General features: G+C 42.2%; 2 protein-coding genes across 2 annotated transcripts in view; one reads left to right on the plus strand and one right to left on the minus strand.

Annotated features, from left to right (window-relative positions):
* The window catches only part of wwc3 (WWC family member 3), a 42170-nt gene extending 33924 nt beyond the window's left edge, over positions 1-8246 (plus strand). The window contains exons 11-23 of the mRNA XM_085347975.1: positions 61-632; positions 1116-1236; positions 1500-1580; positions 1671-1757; positions 2526-2721; positions 2815-2985; positions 3495-3586; positions 3690-3837; positions 3925-4089; positions 6239-6331; positions 6413-6643; positions 6724-6851; positions 7767-8246. Coding sequence (XP_085204101.1) covers positions 61-632; positions 1116-1236; positions 1500-1580; positions 1671-1757; positions 2526-2721; positions 2815-2985; positions 3495-3586; positions 3690-3837; positions 3925-4089; positions 6239-6331; positions 6413-6643; positions 6724-6851; positions 7767-7833 — 2152 coding nt within the window. The 3' untranslated portion in view covers positions 7834-8246. The remainder of the gene's footprint in view (positions 1-60; positions 633-1115; positions 1237-1499; positions 1581-1670; positions 1758-2525; positions 2722-2814; positions 2986-3494; positions 3587-3689; positions 3838-3924; positions 4090-6238; positions 6332-6412; positions 6644-6723; positions 6852-7766) is intronic.
* A 3327-nt stretch (positions 8247-11573) lies between these two features.
* traf3ip2l (TRAF3 interacting protein 2-like) lies at positions 11574-16222 on the minus strand. The gene is made up of 10 exons (XM_085348355.1): positions 16068-16222; positions 14354-14455; positions 13537-14180; positions 13414-13456; positions 13240-13304; positions 13062-13159; positions 12479-12547; positions 12154-12270; positions 11954-12028; positions 11574-11846 (listed from the first exon to the last, which is right to left on the minus strand). The coding sequence occupies exons 2-10, from the start codon at positions 14416-14418 to the stop codon at positions 11700-11702; spliced, it is 1323 nt and encodes a 440-aa protein (XP_085204481.1). The 5' UTR covers positions 14419-14455; positions 16068-16222; the 3' UTR covers positions 11574-11699.
* Between the last annotated feature and the right edge of the window lie 3495 nt (positions 16223-19717).

Here is a 19717-nt window from a genome sequence, read left to right on the forward strand (position 1 = left end):
AAGGCATTATTTAGATTTCTACCCATTTCTCTCCTGCTCCTTTGTCTTGTCTGCCTCCAGCCTGTCGGCCAGTTCTCTGACCGTGTCGTCCAGCAGCAGCCGCGGCTCTTTAGCCTCCAGTCGGGGTTCCCTGGCGTCCAGCCGAGGCTCCCTCAGCTCCATCAGTTTCAGTGACATCTACGGTCTCCCCCAATATGAGCGCCACGAGGGCGCTGGAGAGCCCCTTGAGCCTCACCTCCGTTACCTGCTTCCCCCAGAGACCGTCTCAAGAGACTGCTCCATGTTTACCCCCGACCCTCTGACCCAGAGCAAAACCAAACGCTCCCACGACACCCCGCAGTCCCTGGCTTCGCTGTCCTCCCGCTCCTCGCTCTCCTCCCTGTCACCGCCCAGCTCGCCAATGGACACGCCCTACCACTCTGCCCCTCAGGACTGTCCCCTCACCCAGATGACGGAGGAATACATGGAGCAGGCGGGCCGCGGTATTTTAGAGGGGCTGCGGGCGCAGTCACAAACCCTATCACACACCTCCATGATAAGCAGTGAGGAAACGGTCAGCCCGGCCGCTGTGCATCAACTGGATAACAAGATTCACAGAGACAGTGGGGCTCAGGCGGCTTTCACCTCCACAGGTAAGCGAAGAAACTCTGTATAAACCTAACTCAGAGTTCACAAAAAAAATGTTATATTAATGGGTCAAAATGATTAAAACGGTCACTGTGCTGTTTTCTGTTTTGCTGTTATTATCTTGTTTTGCCTTTCAGCACATTTCCTTATCGTCACTGTAGACATTCAATAAAGTTAAAATTCACTCTCTGCCAAGATATTTAGCTACTTAATTTGATTTAATTATAATAAATGTTCACAGAAACCCCAAAGAAGTTGAGTTTGTGGGTAATTATCATGATCTCAATAAAAGAATAAAGGCAAAAGAGCAGAAATTCTAAATGACACAATGTCTAATCAGTAAAAGACAGCAAGAGACAACAGCTCACTCATTCTGTGAGCTGCTTTTCCTGAGGCAGGCTGTCTTCCTGAGACTCTAAAGATATGATTTTACCTAAAATGCTAAAGCCTACCTGCTAATGCATTGAATTAACTCCAAATCTTTGTAGGAGTTACTCTGAGGGGAAACAGTGCCAACAGAAGTGGCAGGAGAGCCAGGAGAGTCTCTGCAGGTGTTTCTGAGGATGCTCTGGCCACCGACAGCGGGGTGTTTGAGGCCTGGGGCAGAAGGTGAGTAGAGGTCCATTCTCACAGTGTTAAAGCTAAACTTTAACACCTCCTAGTGGAGAAGGAGAGTACTACACCCGAAATAAGAACGCGTTCAGAATTTGTGACTGTGGTGTTTGCATGGCATTGCATTTCATTATAAATTCAGGTAGTTATAATCCTGTCCATAGAGGCTTGACTACCTTTAGTAGACTAAACAAAAAGCTTGTGTCCAGTAAAGTGGGAAAACTCTTTGCTCATTCACCATTTTTCCATTCGTCCAACAGGGCGGAGGAGTTTGATGAGATGTCATACATGAAAGAGCTAACGTCTGCGAGCGAGCCCACCCAGATCCAACTGGGACTGCTGTGAGTAAACAAGTTAGTGCAGACAGTGCGTGGGTGGCAAAGCTCGTTCCTCGTTAATATCTCTGGATGAACTGTATTCTCTCTTCACAGGTGGGAGTCCAGTTCTCAGTCTCTGCGACTGCATCTGTTACAAGTCAAAAATTTAAATAGGTCAATTGTGAGAGACGGCTATAAAGTGTGAGTACTTTCAGCTCTGAAAATGAAAGAAATACTTGTGGAAGAGTTAAAGTGGCAGAAGGAGATGACTCTATATTAATCAGATGGTTAGTTTACGGGATGCACAGGGAAACTGCTGCTACTCCAGTTTAGGTTAAAAAGAACAGACTTGATGGATTTCTAGTTTAAAAGTCAACTTTTTAAAAAATTTATGCAGTTTTTTTTTTTTTTAATCATTAATCTGTTTAGCTAAATTTCCCATATCTTTTCTAACTCGTATTGAGACTGTCAGGCCACTGAGATGATAGGCCTGGTGCACAGGCTGGAGCATTGGCTCACTATCCTGTTTTTATTACATGGAATAAGAATAAAATATCAACAGCAAAACAACACTGCACGAGCTGTATTCAGCCATAAACATTACAGTTAAAAGGATGTCCGAGTACTTCGTTAGACTTTCCTTGATCTTTGCACTTTGCGTTTAAAGGTACCCACTTATCTCCAGTTTGCCTCCTGCAGTTGTTCGTGGAATATCAGGGGAAGAAATTTCACAAACTGATATGTTGCATCATATCACAGAGGAATTTATTGAGCTCTTTAGAACAGCCCATTTTTAAAATAGTTGTAAAGGCAGACTCAATGACAAAGGGAGTAGAAACTTCCTTCTTCCTATAGTGTTCCTTTTACTTGAGCCAACACTCTGAATCTTTTCTGTCTCAGCACTCTGAGGACACTCATTCGCATTAAGTAGAAGTCTGAGTATTGTTCTTTTCATGCGTTGTTCTTCAGGTATGTGAAGGTGCACCTGATTTCACTGGACGGCAGCAGGGCCTGTGCGTTTTACTGTTGTACAGCATTGGAGCCACAATCCCAGATGACTTTCAACGAAGGCTTCCGCATTCCTGTCCCAGCAAACGCCCTGGCGGTGTGCGTTCTGCAGCTGTCTGTCTGCTCACTGGGACCTCAGGCTCAGGAAGAGCTGCTGGTGGGTCTGAAGGGCTCAGCTACCATAACCTCACTGCTGGTGGAGACTGGGGTTACAGCTGTTCAGATTAAAATGTCCTGTGTTTGCCTGCAGGGTAAAGCCCAGGTGAGCCTGGCAGATTGTGAGGGGAGCCCAGAGATGGTTTACCACTGGCTGCGAGTGCAGATGTTGAATGGGACAGAGTCACAAAGGCCTGAACAGAGGAACGTCATCCAACGCAGACACCAGGATGGCCAGGTTGACGAACAAAGGCCCGGAGCCATGGTAAACATATTTTATTTAGTCAATAACAGCAGTGTCAGGAAGCAGCTGGACGGTGCTGCTCAGGTAAAAATCAGTTAAAAACAAAGACTTTGGCTGTGTGACTGCGTCTGGAGGACCTGGTTAGGGAGAATTCAGACCAAATAGTCATTTTGCCCAAAACATTAAGGTGTCAAATCGCGTATATAAACCAGATTGACATTACAGTTGCTACATCCACAATAAAGCCGCAGCCTGTGGTTCCAAGAGCTGAGCCTGAGTAAACTAATTTTGTTCACTGGATCCTGTAAGTTGTAATCCTGCTAATTCTTTTGGATAAATTCACATTCCCATTGTTGAATAGCAGCTTGTAGCCAATGGCCTGCAGGCGTGTAGCTTGTTCAAGTGCGTAATTGACAAGAATGTGTGTCAGAAGCCAAGTCAGCCTGCATGCTCCAGCCTCAGCAGTCAGAGGGAGGGGAGTGATGAAAGACTGAAGATCTTTTTTGAGGGATTAAAATGTGATGTTACAGGACACTGCATGCAATCTGCTGTCACGCAACACCCCCACCCACCTGGAGGAGCGGGAGAAGAAGGACGAGCCTGGGGAGGCAGCGTCGGAAAGGTGACATTATCCTCCTCTCAGGCTAGATTTTGCTTTGACAAATAAATACATCGTTTTGGCCCCTGTCATGTTTGTACCTTTATGAGGATGGTGCATTTTTCAGGAGTTGGCAGGCGGAGTCAGTGGACAGCGGCTGCAGCAACAGCATTGCATTCACCGCTCCCTGCTCAGAGGGCCTGTGTGCAGAGGGAATCTGCATCACCACCGGAGGACGCTGTGACCAGACAGTCTGCAAACCCTCAACAATAAAGGTACGAGGTGACGCTTTGGTAGTGAGGAGATTCTTATTGGGGGGAAAAAATCTGGCATTAAAAGTTCTGTTCATACATTTTTTGTAGGTAGAAAAGGCAACCATGACAGAAGGCATGTTCCCGGAGCCGGTGCGAGTCCGACCTAAAGAGCGGGGAGGCCGCTGGGGTCACGCCTCGCCGTTCATGCGTGGTAGCACCATCGTTCGCTCCCAGACCTTCTCACCGGGCGCTCGGAATCAGTATGTGTGCAGGGTGAGTATTTTATTTTATTATAAAAGTGACAGCATATAGATACGAATATAAGATGTGTAGTGTAATTCTCATCTTTCTTTCCTGTCATGCTGTATATCCATCTGGATGAAAAGGCCGTGCACGATTAATGTGCAGACAATGTGCAGGAAAGCCCCCCCTCATTTTAAGTATTTAAAATGTTCAAACATGAGCTGATTCTTGAATGTAATTAACTGTTTTACAGCAAGTTAAACAGACAACATTCAACCTTGTCAACCATAATTATGACTTTCTGCCACCCGCCCGCGCCCCGCCCACCTCCAGGAACATTTATACTGTATTGTTTGGTTTGAGTTGCCCATCAGCTGTGGAGGTGTCTCCTTTATCTTAATATATATAGCTCAAAAACATCATCTGACAGCTGTGTCTCTTTCCAGAAATCATGACCTAGTTACTAAAATACCCAAATAAAATCCACAAACGCTGTTGTGAGCAGTTTCATGTCGGAACTAATTTCTCTCTACTGTCTACATTTGCCAACCAAAAGAAGTGCACAGCTAGTTTCTGCTCAGCTGTGAGGGGACGACTTTAAGTGTTTACATCCTGTGTAGATTTGCGCTTTCGTCTGCAGCGCTAAGATCGGTGGGTGTAGTGCGGTAACAGGTTTGTGTTTTTAGACTAACTGGGTCATGATTTGTGGAAAGAAACATGAATGAGTGTCTCACATTTTTTGTGAGATGAATGATTTTTAGTCCTTTGTGCCACACTTAACTCTTATCTATGAATCATTCAACCATAAAAAAGGCCCCTAATTCAAAGTACGAAGCAGTGTTGTTTACATGTAACACACGACTTGGTAAAGAACCAAATGCATCTTAAATCTATGAAAAACTAATTGAATATATGAAAAATGCCAAAGACAATATATTTGCATAAAATAGTATAGAACGAGGAATAAGCTGAAAACTTTTGGAATACTGTGCAAAGTGTCCATAAAGTGGAAATGGCAGTCCTAAAAAACTACATCAGTGCATTGTCTTCCTTCTCTCACTCCAACCAGTTGCAGCAGATGGCCCCGCCCCTCCCTGAGCCTGGTTCTGCCGGAGGTTTCTTCCTGTTAAAAGAGAGTTTTTCCTTCCCACTGTCGCCAAATAGCTTGCTCATAGGGGGTCATATGGTTGTTGGGTTTTTTTTCTCTGAAGGTATTATTGTAGGGTCTACCTTACTATATAAAGTGCCTTGAGGCGACTGTTGTTGTGATTTGGTGCTATATAAATAAATTGAATTGAATTGGACCTGAAGCTGAAGTGGAAATGGCAGTCCTAAAATAAATCGGTGTATAAAAGAAAGAAATAGGACCTGGCACAGGACCTGAGAGATACATTTGGCCCTGAAGCCTCATCAGATGTTGTCTCAGTGGAAGAGTGGCTGTCAAGTAGCCATTCTTAAGGAAGGGAAACAGGGAGCAAAGGCTGAGGTGTTCCAAATTACAGGCATCACTGAGGGCCATCGTACTTATGGAGCGATCCAATTTTATTCCAAAATCTATAAACCATGGTTTGTTGTAGTTTGAGGCTACATTTCAGTCAGCAGTGTTGGGAATCTTGTCGAAGTGATGTGATTAATTTAGCATCTGATGGGAAACAACAATGGACTGGCCTCCCCAGAGCCCGGACCTTAACATTATTGAAGTAGTGTGGGATCATGTTCTTCCAAAGAAGAGCTTTGAATGTCCTTGAAAGCCTGGAGAACTGTTCCTGAACACTACTTACAGAAGGCTGGTCTGAGAGAGTCCAAGCTGTGTTAAAGGATAAAGGTGGTCGCACCAAATATTGACATTCAAGCTAATTAGAATTGTTCAAACCGTTTTTGGTGCACAAAGCCTTGCAGGGAAGTCCGTGTCTCCACTTGTCTGTAATTAACTAAAACATTTGGGCCAGTTTAAACATGAAATAAATCACTGCCATATTTTCCATATTCATAACAAAATGTAAAGAAATTAGGGTCGGCTCAAGAGTTTTGCACATTACTAAGTGTGGCTCACTTTAAAATAAGGCAACTCGCACTAAAATAATCTAGCTGGATTATTTGGCACCATGGGGCAGTGGAAACATGTATTTGATTTTAGGGTGAGCTGTGGCCTTAAAGTGGATGTTATTGTTTCTTTCAGCTGTATCGCAGTGACAGTGACAGCTCAACTCTACCAAAGAAGTCGCCTTTTGTTAGAAACACATTGGAAAGAAGAACACTGCGATATAAGCAGGTACGTTCTCATTATGTCTCTTTCACCCTGTGCCTGTACGGGTTTTTTTGTCGTTTACCTGAGTTGTCTGTGTGTGAGCAGCAGTCGTACCGCTCCCCCCTGGCCGAGCAGCCGACGCGCACCTCCCTGGACCTGGAGCTGGATCTCCAGGCCTGCAGGACCCGTCAGAGGCAGCTGATGGAGGAGCTGAGCGCCCTGAGAGAGCTGAAGCTGCGACTGGAGGAGCCGCAGACCAGGGAGGCCACCGAGCTCCCCAACTGGGCGCTGAGGGACGAGCGCTTTCGATGCCTGCTCAGAGAGGCCCAGAGACAGGTGAGGAAACCGAGTGGGCTGCAGCTCCCTTACAAATACGCCTCTCCCAGCAGCGTTTGACAGTTTTTGCTGCTTTACAGGCTAACCAAAGCAAGCAGGAGCAACGTCAGGAAGAGGCGGCAGAGAGGAGGCTGAGGAAGGCCTCTAAGGAGGTTCTACAGATGAGAGGGCAGAGCCAGAAGGAGCCGCTGCCTGTGCAGACGTTCAGGTGAGAAATGCACTGATCAGTTTTCACATTGTTAGTCACGGCACCGAAGTCCAGGAAAATTACTGTGCCTGTCAGCAGAGGCTGCACTTCAGGTTAAACTGATGTGATATATAAGTCAGCTAAAATCTGTTTCAGCTGTATGCTATGAACACCCGCTGACCCCAGAAGAAGTCTTAAATTTAGCTTGGCATCTATTCCTTCCTCGTGTTCTGAAGAAAGATATCGTGGAAGAGGACTGTTGTTTAGAAACTTAAGATCTACAGAGCTCCTACTTTATTCATATCACATATCCATAGTTTAAATCGGGAACCTTACATAATGTTACATTTGTGGTTATTTCCATCAGAAGAAAGTCATGGCAGGCCCAAACAGTGGGTTCCACTAAATTAAATTCTTTAAGACTTAAATAATCAGAAATGTGACAAGTAGCAGGAGAAGAATTTCTAAAACTTTTACTGGCAAATAAGTCAAGTTCATGCAAAGACTGATCTTTCTTCTTCATTCATAACGTCTGCAAATCTCTGACACATTGGACATCAAAGTCTAGACCTAACTGATCAGCGACGATCCATTCCTGCTTTATCAGCACTCCAAGTTGCTGATCCACCTGCTCTTTAAGGACTAACTAAAAATATCCATCAATTCAGGACCAATTTGGTGACCATGTGTGCATTTTTCCAGCCTTACACAGCACAATGTCACAATGCAAAAATGACACATTGTGCAAAACTGACCGAAAATCTACGGTCAAAGCAGCAAAGTGTACGAAACACAAAACGACAGAACTTTTGTCTACACTGATTTAAAAGTCAAACACCAAAGAGACACGGCACAGTTCACAAGATCACTGCTGATTAGGAAGCTTTTACTAAAAACGGCATATTAATTATAACAAGTCGTCTTCTTTGCCTGCAGAGAGAAGATGGCTTTTTTCACAAGACCAAGGTTCAACATACCTCCTTTGCCGGCTGACGATGTATGAGAGCTCGTCTCTGTGTTATGTGACTAAACATGAAGTATTTGTGCCTTTTTTTTTTTTTTTTTTTTTTTTTGAGCTTATGAAGTACCAAGATTTCTTCTAAGGCCACAGGCGACGTGACCAGCAGACTATGAAGACTCAAAGCTCAAAGGTTTCACATTTTCAGAAACATTTGTGTGATTATTGTAAACACAAACACACTAAAGATGCACAGTTATCGACGACAGCGCGGCTGCTCGTTTCTTTTTTTGAGGAAAGTGACTTTCGAACAATCTCCCTCTCTGCTCCTGTATGACTATCTTCTGTTTGTGCTTACAAAAGGCTGGAAGACGGGAACAAAAGTCAGTTTGAACAAATTCACTGTACTGTAACTTATTTTATAGTACTTTTCCTTGAAGGAAATAAAAAAGAACTCTTCCTGCTTTTTTTAAGTGTATTTTGTAGCTTTGAACAAATAGCACTTCAGTGTTTTTACATACAGTAAAATTGAATTATTGTCTGATTTGTCTCCTAATTCTTAAGAGTTATTTGCATAAAAAGTCACTTTGTAATCCACTTTTGTTACAGATGTCATTGTCCTTTTATTGTTATTAAAATTAATATTATTTCATGTACTTTTCAATATATGGATGAATATATGAAACACTGTATTCAGATTTTTTTCTTAATGTATGAACATCTGCAGTGTTACCTCTTGTGAAGATAAAACCATTAATCTGTATCTCGCTTGTAATCAGTTGTGCAAAAAGCAGGATTTTAATGTATTTATTCAACCTGTGCGAGGATGGAGGTGGTGTCATATTCTGCACACGCAGGCGCTTTCTTTAAATGTGTCACAGCATTACACAAGATTTTTCTCTAACCACAGCCAGCCTCCGATGACCCATTTGAGTCTAAATTTGCAGATTCTTGAGAAACCGTACCACAGTCGAAGCAGGCAGCTGTGTCAGCTAATTATCTTTATACAACATCCTGTTGAAGTTTTTTCATAACGCAAGGAGAGGCAGCAGATGTAATTCGACTGCAGCGCCGCTTCAGAGGTTTCGTTAGCAGACAAAGCGACTCAGTTGGATTTCTCATGGAGGCATCAGAGGCAGCGACGTGTTGACACATCTGCAATCAAACCTTAAAGTTCTCATGGTTCGTCTCTAAACCGAAAAATTCAGCTTGCTTTTTGTAGAGGCCCCACGAAGCCCAGGAGCGTGCCTCTGCTTGTCTGTATTTTTTTGGGGCCAATTTTACAAACGCTTGTGCATTTTTCAGAGGACAGCTCGGGGGCAAGTCTGATGTGGGCCAACACACTTTTCAGTCATTCAACAACTTTTATTGTAACATAGCATCAAGGATCCCCTGAGAATAGTTTCCAATGCAGAAGGAACATGAAAAACACCAGATTACCCCCCCTGCTCTTTTTGTTGTATTCAGTACAAAAGGTTAGATGCTAGGGGGGACGACAACACACTTTAACGCTCATACAGAAAAAAATAATTGCTAAAACTTTTTAAGAATAACTTAGTTGGAACATAAATTAACAAAAGTGGGTTAGAGAAAATGAATTCGGGTGCAGCTTACAGAGAGGTATAAATGCAAATACAAAAGCCACAAACCATTTTTACCCGCACCTGCATTCTCTTTAAACAATACGAACCACACACAATATAAGAAAACACGATGACAAACCACTGTGTTATGCGTCCAGTTGAGCAGCTGTTCAAAATGAACAGGCACCTGTAATAGGTCATAAAGGCTGAGAGAATATAGTATCTGGGTCAATGTTTGCACATCGTAAGTGAGAGCCCTGCTGTTCCACTCAAACACATATACATCTGTTTGTAGTGACGTGTAGGAGATGTCCAGTAAAACAAACAAACATTCACGAATCTGTGTTTTCAGGCTTTAAAATTAAAGGGGAACTATTATGTTTTGCCTAAATTTCTGTCACATGCAGTACTGTGTAAAAGGCCTGAGCCACACTTCATTTCTTCACATCCAGGGAGCCAGACTTTAAGTAGACTTGAGCTTTCAGCCCAGTCCCCGTACCTGTCCATTTTCAGAGGAACTTCTTTTGTTAGTTAAGCCACTCAGTCACCTACTTATCACCAGAGCACAAAAAGGCACCTAACTCAAGGGATGAACCAGTGTTGTGTTTTTACATAATACAACTTTGCAAAGAAGTTCTTTTTAAATTGTATCTCTTGGTGCTTTTGCAAGTCTGCCAGTTGGATGCTGTATTTCCGTGTCTTTTGTTTATTATATGAAAAAAGCCAAAGCTAACACAGTTTGATAGACATAAAATAGTAAGTTTACATCAACAAGGTGATTCCCTCATCAGAAGTGGTCTCAGTGAAAGGCTGTGAAGAAGCCATTTGTAAGGAAGGGAAAAAGAAGTATGCGAAATTACACGAGAACTGGAGCGAAGAATCAGTGGTAACAAATTCAAATTGGAAAATTTTTGGTTTAAATCACGGTCAGTCCATAAGGATGAGATCAGGGGCCAATAGCGGTCATCTGTAAAACATGGTGGGGAATCTTGTCAAAATTCATGGTCTTAGGAATGCTGAAAGTACCATCAGGTTTTGATCCACCATCCAATACTTTCCTCTGATTGACATTGTGTATGAGACCACTGTCAATCTGCTAAAAGCAAATCCGGACAGAAAAGACAAAAAAACCAACACGCAACACTGTTAGTCATGAAGCCCGGACGTCAACATTATTGAAGTGTGATCTTGACAGAGAACAGAACAAAAGGCAGCCGACATTCAAAAAACAGCTTTGAATGAAGCCTGGAGAAAATTACCAGAAGGTTCGTCTCAGAGAGTTTAGGCTATGTTGGAGAATAAAGGTGATAATGTATTTTAAAAAATGAGCAGTGACTCAAGACTTTTGCACAGTACTGTAGATCGCTCCAGTTTGAGATGTTTAATATAAACATGTACAAGGAGATCAGTGTATATACATAAAGTAAATCCCAGGCTGTTGAACCCGTGTATCTACTGTTCGCCCAGCTTGACCAATGTTCAACCAGGTGAAACCAGGTTGAACCAGGTCTGGTATTGTTGGGCCCTGAGTGAAAGCAGTGCTAAAGTTGGGGTTGAAACCTGTTCTGCTATCAGCGTTTTCCCTGCTGTGCTCTGCGTGAAGCGTACATTATTGAGGAGCAATTTACTAGTCCTATAAATCAAGTGTAACCATCAACTACTAGGAGGCACACCCTCAGTTTAAGTCCAACGTAGGTGCTCGAGATGTGAAAACGAAAGCTTTCCTCAAACAGTTCTCAAATTTAATTTGTTTTTTGCACGCACACACCGTTCTGCCTGTTCTGCACACTCACATCCAGAGACTGTGTCCTCACAGCTGTGTTCTTTTCAAAAACGCAACTTCGTGATTACCTGCACACGACGCATTCAGGCGACATGTGCAAACTGTAGCTTTAACAAAACAACATGGCTTGCCCTCTCCTCGGTCTCTGCAGCTGTACGGTGAATAAGGATTGCTTTGATCTGTGAATCAGGCAAAGCTCCCGATTCCAAGAGTAACATTATCTTGGGCTGGGAATGATAATAGACCCCCTTTAAAAAAACAACAACAAAACAACAAAAACAAAACAAACAAAAAACACGAGGTGGAGTAGCACCAGTGCACATACAGCATGATGCACAACGGCAAAGATATATATATTTAAAAAAAAAAAAAAAAGCCTGAGTCTGCACGTCTATCTCAGACCAACACTGGCACTTCTCTATATGTTAATTTAAACACACAACATCTGTCTGTTCACAAAAGCACCTCATCACTCTGTCCACCTCCTTAATGACCAACAGCCAATAAGATTTAAGTCCAGTCTGTGAATCCAGCTCAGAGTTTTTTTAAATGGGGATGGAGACTATGGTCGGAAGCTCCCCGATAGGAGGTGGGTTGTACTTCTCGACCCTCATCAGCCGCCGCAGGATGTCATCCCGATCACGTGGCCATCCATATACATGTGTGTTCTGGAGCCAGTTAGGCACGTGGCACTGATTATACATTCAAACAAAACAACAAGAAACAAAACAGGGTGTGAGACTGGGTGGTGGGTGGAATCAGTGGCGTGATCTCACTCAGGAAGACATGTGAAAATTACCTTTTTAGCACCGGGGAACAGGATAGGAATGAATCTGAAATTCTTGCTTCCATTCTGGATGAATTCATTCTGCAGCTGAGTGACACACACAGGAAAACCACATACACAATTTGATTTCACAGCGGCGATGAGAGCACGCAGTTTTTCGCTCTCGTTAAGATTATTTCAGTCTTCGTTTGGACCACATTCAGGTCGCTCACCTGTTTATGTATGTAAACCGTGTTGTAGGTCCTCTCGTCGCTCTCCAGGCCAGCAGGGGAAGCGGTCACCGTCTCGTAGTACTTGGGGCTGATGATGATGATGATGAGATACTCTTTCTAAGACAAGAGAAAATTACAACTGGCAGTAAGCTACTGCAGCTATCAAACTTCTTCATGCAACAAGTTCACACTTGCAGAACGTCTTGAGTTCCTAGATGTGAAAATGACTTCCTCTGTAGGCAGATTACTCAATTTAAATTGTTTGCATTCCATTTGATCATCATGAAAGAATTTCACCGACAGTTTGCTTTTTTTTTTTTTTTACCTCACTCAGGTATCGCTCCATGAAGTCAATCTTGCTTATGCTTCTGAACTGCTGCTCGAAAATGTCGATCTGAAACAAGCAAAGCTGCGAGTCAGACAGTTTAACCCTGCGCAGAAAACACACAAATTCTTTATACATTTTAATTGTGTAAAGCCAGTTAACAGGACAAGCTGACAAATAACACGCAATAACTTGTAAGATATTAACAGAAACTCAGAGTCACCAACAAAATGAAAGCAAGAAATATGTAACGTGATGAGCTGATGAGAGTCTAGACTAAAAGTTCATCTGTAGCATCCAGCATTCACTCTGGGAGGAAATTACAAAAATAGGCAGGAATCACAATTTAGTTCAAAAATCACTTGTTTAAATGGATATACAGTAAGCTATTTAATAAGCTATTTATTATATACTATATTTATAATAATTGCACCTAAATTTGTAACTTTAGTATTACAATGACAAAGTTTTTTAAAATGTTTGTTAAAATCTAGCCAGCTGAATTTTAACTGTTTTTTTTCCAGCTCCTGACATTTTAAGTTGCTCAAACAAAACACACAAAAAGACTAAAAGCTGCACGTACGTGCGTGTCAAAGCCGTTGTGCCGCAGCAGAGCCACAAATTTGATGATCTCGTTGACATGCTTGTCGTTGTCTGCTTCGTAAGTGACGAAGACACGCCCTGCAACAAAAACAAACTTTTTCAGAGGCGGGATCGTCTGACAACAGGACCAGGCGTCTGATCTGCTCGTGAGCACTCACTCTGCTCCAGAGACAGCGGCGCGCTGCAAGGAGGGCGCTTCTCTTTGACTGGAACGTTGTGTCCGCTGTATGTAGTTAAAAAAAAAAAATTTTAATAGCAGAAACAAGCAACAGAGTGAGAAAGAATTTAATTGTAATTTTAAAAAATAAATAAATAAAAAAATCAAAACTCACATCTGTGTGAATCCACCTGCAGGAACTCTGCAGTCACCTGCATCTGCAGCAGTACAGACAAAATAAATACCGGCTGCGGTCTGTGCGTGGTTTAAAGGTTAAAAAAGGGTCCGGCAAACTTACAGTACTGGCGGTAAGCTGGGTGGTACTCAGGCCAGGGATGCTTGTTGACCATAGGCTCCCTGTTGAAGGCGTCTGCAGGGCACTGAGCACAGCAGGCGGGCCCCTGTGGTGCACACGAGTATGGCGATAACGTGTGGTGGTACAGGTTGGCTGAAGGCGGGTTGGAGCGCAGAGAGAGAGGCTGCTCTAAGCTGCCCATGCTGCTGTGAGTGCCGGGGAGGGACAGGAACTTGCATCTGGAGAGGCAGCTCTCTCCAGAACAGCTGGAGTAATCTTTCTGGCTCAGACAGGACGGCAGGCTGTTGGGATATCCCGACCAACTGCTGGCGAAACTCGGGTGGAGCCAGCCGCTGTATGCCTGGCTCGGGAAAGGAGTTTGGGGGCTGTACCCAGCTGGCAAGCTGCGAGAGGGCTGGGATGGGCAGAAGCTGGACTGGGGGAAGATCCTAATGTGCTTGTGCTCCTCTGTGTCCAGGCTCTGCTTGCCGAACAGAGAGCCATCACGGTCTGAAAAAGGGTGGTGGCCCAGAGGGTCGGAGGCGGACTCCGGTTTGGAAAGAATGCTGGGGTCTCTCAGCTCTGCACTCATGGTTTCATCGTCTTCTTCAGGTGTGTTGCGGTGACTGACCAGGTGGCTGATGTGACTGTGAGCCGGAACATTTACCAAAACGGGGGAAGGCAAATTAATTTCAGTCTGACTTTAGTGGAACTTCTGTTTCACGCACTTTATCAGCTCTTATCAAGTGTGATATCCTCTGTGACTTTCAAGTGAAAGCACAGCAGAAAGGCGCTGGGATGCGTGCAGTGTTTCTCTCACCTAGTAGTTGTTGAAACCGAGTAGACCGACGTGGGCAGCATCATTGGACCTTTTCCTCCTGACATCCATGTGTGTGGGGTTTGAGATGCACATGAAATTCTGCTGGAGATAAAAACACACACGTGGGTATTTAAAGAACCCGAAAATGTGAAATTATGATGTGAACAGGAGGTGTAAACAGTCCCTTGTCTGTGAGACAAGATGAACGGCAGTACATGTTGTGATTAACATCCAGATCAAAGTTGATATATTTAGTTGACATATTTAAAGAAACAGAGCTGATGAGCTGTTAAAGCCAAATTTATGAACGGCCCTACATTACTGCAAACTCCACACAGTGCACAGTAGGTAGCGTGGTCCCCCCATGGGGCGTGGTCACCTCATGATCGGAAGGTCGGGGGTTCAAATCCACTGAACGGCTACCCTGAGGTACCCCTGAGCAAGGTACAGTCCCTACACACTGCTCCCCGGGCGCTGGATTGGTGGCTGCCGACTGCTTCACTGAGTGAACGGGTTAAATGCAGAGAGAATAATTTCCCCACGGGGATCAATAAAGTATACATTATTATTATTATTAATAATAATAATACCTGCAGAAACACTCTTGGTGAGGCAGGCTGTGTAAATAAATTACACTTTCTCTTGTGTGATTGTTTTGTCATTTCTATAATATTACAGTAGTAGTTAGTAGACGGAGGTCGGATTATTTTTTTTTAATCCTGTTTGGACGTTTTATTATAATAAACCCAGCTCAGTCAACTCGGGACCACTTTTATTCGAGGTGAACAAACTCATAAAGCACTTCTGATATCTGCCCACACTCGGTGTCTTTTTGACTTGATTTGCAAGAAACGTGCCTCCCACACAGGGGACTTTTCTCTAAATGTTTAATGGTCAACACATCAGGAAACGCACATGTGGGAATAAGGAAATGATGGTTCTCATTTACCGGAGAAATCAAACCACAAACATTTTAAAATGTAAAACTTGCCTCTGGGATTTCAGAGGTCTTCCCGATGTCTTTTTGTGTTTTGTTTTTAAAGCGCTCAAACTTCCATGAAAACTGCTTTCAGTGAATTAAAGAGAAAAAAAAGTCTATCGCATCCCCTTAGATCGTTTTTTAGGGTCACCGTTCATTTTTCCACTGACTTTCTCCACAGAGAAGCCGTGTAACCTCGTTTTAGGTGGGTTTGTCTTCCAACACACCCCTGATAGTTCCCGTAAATGTAAATCACACTCATTAAAAGCCGATCTGTGGTCGCAGTTTGCACTTTCCACTGACGCTGACCCAGATATTTCTTCGTCTGCTTAAATTTCAGGCTGACTTCCTGCGGTTCAACATAAAGCATAAACGCATAAACACACACACACACACACACACACACACACACACACACACACACACACACACACACACACACACACACACAGCGTTCCAATAATCACACTTTCAATTTTCACATCACTACGAGCGTTAAATTAGCTGTAGTACAATCTGCCGTGACTTTCACTTCTGTCTGAGCTTAAAGAAAGAAGAAAAATGCTCAAAGACAAAGAGAAAACTAAATAACAAACTATTAATATATATATCTATATATATATATATCTATATATATAGATATATATATCTATATTTAAGGTGTGATAAGCGTGAGGTGGTTTGTAAAGCGCGTGACCAGGTAACGTGTTGTGTAAGCGTAATAACTCAACTCACCGACGCTGCTTCCACTCATCAAGCCTCCTTCAGGTCACTGAGCCGCGGCGTGGAAACACAGGAACACCTCAAAGGGGAAAACGGTCCTCGAAGAGTCTCAGAGAAATATTAATTAACGAAAGAAGAGCTCGAGCCTCAGTAATAATTGTCCTTTTTACCCACGTCTCCGCGAGACACATGAAAGACACTGACGCACAGACCGGAGCCAGTTTGATCTTTAGCGTTCTGCCTCGCTGCACCGCCCACCCCAAAAACTCCACCTTCACCCAATAGACTTCCTCCACACACACACACACACACACACACACACACACACACACACACACACACACACACACACACACACACACACAGTTTACTAATTGATTTACATGTAGTCATTAAACCTCCTGATCCACAGACTGTATTGAAAAGATGGAGGTAGCCACTGTTTAATGTGACCTGTTGGTTTTGGACCCTACATTTAAAAGCAGTGTCAGCTGGTGAGTGATCATATTTGGAAAGAGAGGATGAAGAGCTGAATTATTTTTTATTTTTTTATTTGTGGCTCCTTATAAAAAAGTGCCACGCCTTAATAATGTAACCTGAGTCTTCAAGTTGAAAATGATAAGTAGGGATGGGAATTAATAAGAATTCAGCGATTCCATATCACTTATTGATTCTCACTGGGTTTCCACTGGCTCTGCTTTGAGAGTTGCCGCCATCGCTAAGCAGCATATCAAAGACATTACATGCATGCAAATGAACTCTATGCTGTGGGTCAAATGTTAGTGACTGCTGAAGCTATTTCCCCTCTTTGTTGTGATCAGTGTTGGATTAACTACTCAGGAAGTAACATATTACACAAATTACAGACTACTTTTCTTAAAAGTAATGCAGTATGTAACTTGAGTAATTAAGTAATGTACTTAACACCGTCTCACAATCACCATTCAAAAATATAAACCTGAGGCTACAGCCCCACACACCAACACAAATCCCTGTCCTAATCAGTACACACATATGATTTCCTCTTAGATTTAGGTATGAACAAAAAGCCCACAGCACAAAGTTCAAAACCAGCACAGAGACTTCAAAGCAATCGCTACAGTGATTCGACTGAAGAAACACGAACACTGGCTCCAGCCTGAGTGCTCATCTGTTTGTTGGGCTGGGGTCGGCATTCACTCAGCTATAACATGACTCTGGCTATTCTTGGCTATCTTGCCGTTAGCATCATATCGCTGTTGTTTTTGTTCTGGATGCACTTAACGCTTTACCGTCGCGCTCTCGTCCTTTTGTGCAATAAAAATGAAAATATCAAAAACTTTCAAAGCTCAATTCACCTTACAAATAAAGAGCAGCACTCAGCCGTGAGATAATTCATTCAAATTAAAATATTTACACCTCTCTGCACTAAATCAGCAGATTAACTATTTTCTCTAACGTTAATCTGGTCCCACAGTTAGATTTTTTTATGTTCTTCATAGATTGTTAATTGGCATCTTATCATCATCATCTGAAAATGTATTATTAATAAACTGTTTATTTATTTGCAGTTGGGTGTTTTCATCATGAGGCGATGTGCATTCAAAATGCACATCGCCACGTTTTGGTGAAAACCAATCACAGCATATCAGTGCAAACACCTCATACCAACTGTCTGCATAGCAACAAACCTACAAGAGAAAAAAAGAAAAGAATCAAGGTCAAAGAGTCGAAATTCCTCCACAGCGATGTGAGAGGCTGAAAATGTTACACAGAAAACAATGACTTCAACTTATGGCTGCTGAGGGTGGTTTTAGAAGCATGGCGTCTACTTAGTTTTTCACACAGTGCTTCTGCATTTTGGTTTAGTCTGTTAGATAAATAATGTCAGCGTGTAACACGTCATGTTTTGCTGTTCATCTGAGGTTGTATTTAATTAATCTTAACACCCGAGAAGGACCAGATGATCCTAAAACTTGCTGTTAAAACTTAAGAATTAAAAGAGGGCCACGTTTTGGCTTTGATATTTGACTTTGGGAACGGCTGATCTCTAATGGTGGTCAGTTTCAGCTAATAGCAAATGTTTTGTAAATCGCTACAGAAGTAATTTTTCTCATAAATCATATGTTTGTACTATACTAATAACCCTAAGACTTCAGAGTGCAGAAAGGTGATGCATCCATATGCTTAAATCTGGTCCTGTTTGTCTCATTGGTGTGTTTACACCTGCTTTAAAGTTTATGTAAATAGGCAGGCATGATGGGGGGTGGGGTATAGATCACAAGACTGTAAACATGCAGACTGCAGTTCATATCCTGTTCAGTTTTGCTTTCACTTGTTTTTTTGGTTAGGTTTAGTAAAAGGTTGTGGTTTGGGTAGTATTCTGAGAGGCCCATCCTGCTGCAGTATTTGCATCATGGCAGACACTATGTATCTCTGAGACTGTAGCTGTTTGCAAATTATAAGAAGAATAAAATTCTGAATACAAAACTATGAGAATTCTGCAACAGAAGAATAGATTTCATAATAACTTAAACCTACTTATTTGGGGATAAACTTCAAAACAGAAGTGTTTTTTTAATCAAATTTGATTAGTGATTGTTTACATGTATTTATGTTATGGTATCACATTTCATATGATATCAATCGCCATGTATGGGCGTGTCCTGACAGCACTCCTGCTGTAGGTACCACAATTTTCACAGTGCTTAAGTACAGAGAAAGCAAAGCTCCAGTGCAAAGAGCTGTTTTTTCCACTCTGACATTTTTTTCCTCTGTTTTTACGGAAATGTAACTAGCAAATTTCATCATTATTAGTTAGAAAACATGTAATCACCATTTCATTGTTTAATGGTAAAGTTACTCTAAATTAATAGATAATTAAACTGTAATCTACAGTTCTTTAATGATAGTAGATACACATCATGACTTTCTTCCCACCCAGAAAACAAAACACCTGAATTCATCAAAACTAACAACAAAACACAAAGTCCAACATCTTAAAACCCGTTTATTTGCTCATTAGATGTTCTGTTGAAAAGTTTCCTCTTTGGAGTGTGGCACAAAAAATTACAGGATTTTTTTCTAAATATGCAAAAAAAAATCAATAAAAATAAATTACTTTTACTAAAAAAAAAATCATTCAGTGATGGAAAAAGAAATTTGGTTCTTTTCGGTTTCACACTATCTTATTTTGAAGGAAGATTTAATATGGAGTCAAGGAATCCCTGAAAACGTAACTAAAATAACTTACGACAAGACTATTTTAAGTGTAACCTTCATAAGTAAGACTATTGATAAAGGAGTTTATAATCTAATAAAATGTTATTAGAGACACTGAAACTGCCTTAAAATCTTAAAAGCAAGCACAGAATTTTATTCTGCAAACCAGAAATCACTTGGATGCTGAGATGCCTCAGGTCAAGGTCAAAGTGTAAAGGATATGAACCCGTATAATAGATCTATAGTTACATTAGGATCGTTTTTTCCCCTTCCTATACAACTTGAAGTTGCCTCACCCGTTTCTTTATCATAGATATTCAGCCTATACCCGCATCTGTCCAGTCATCTCACTGTTTGTCTGTGGTCATAAAGATTTGATCAAATTGGATGCGACAAAACTTTCATGAAAATTAAGAGAAACCTGAGCTCAGTGATCACCTACACCAAGAATCTTCCAAATC

The sequence above is a fragment of the Diplotaxodon limnothrissa genome, linkage group LG23, assembly GCF_057381915.1.
Source record: "Diplotaxodon limnothrissa isolate DT_005_m linkage group LG23, D_limnothrissa_male_GT1.1, whole genome shotgun sequence".
Classification (NCBI taxonomy): domain Eukaryota; kingdom Metazoa; phylum Chordata; class Actinopteri; order Cichliformes; family Cichlidae; genus Diplotaxodon; species Diplotaxodon limnothrissa.

Coding starts and splice junctions, on each gene's coding strand:
- traf3ip2l (XM_085348355.1), bottom strand. CDS start 14,418: ATGTCAGGAGGAAAAGGTCCAATGATGCTGCCCACGTCGGTCTACTCG. Junction 12,548..13,061: donor ACAACGGCTTTGACACGCAC/GTACGTGCAGCT, acceptor TGCTTGTTTCAG/ATCGACATTTTCGAGCAGCA. Junction 12,271..12,478: donor TGGAGCGATACCTGAGTGAG/GTAAAAAAAAAA, acceptor CTCTTGTCTTAG/AAAGAGTATCTCATCATCAT.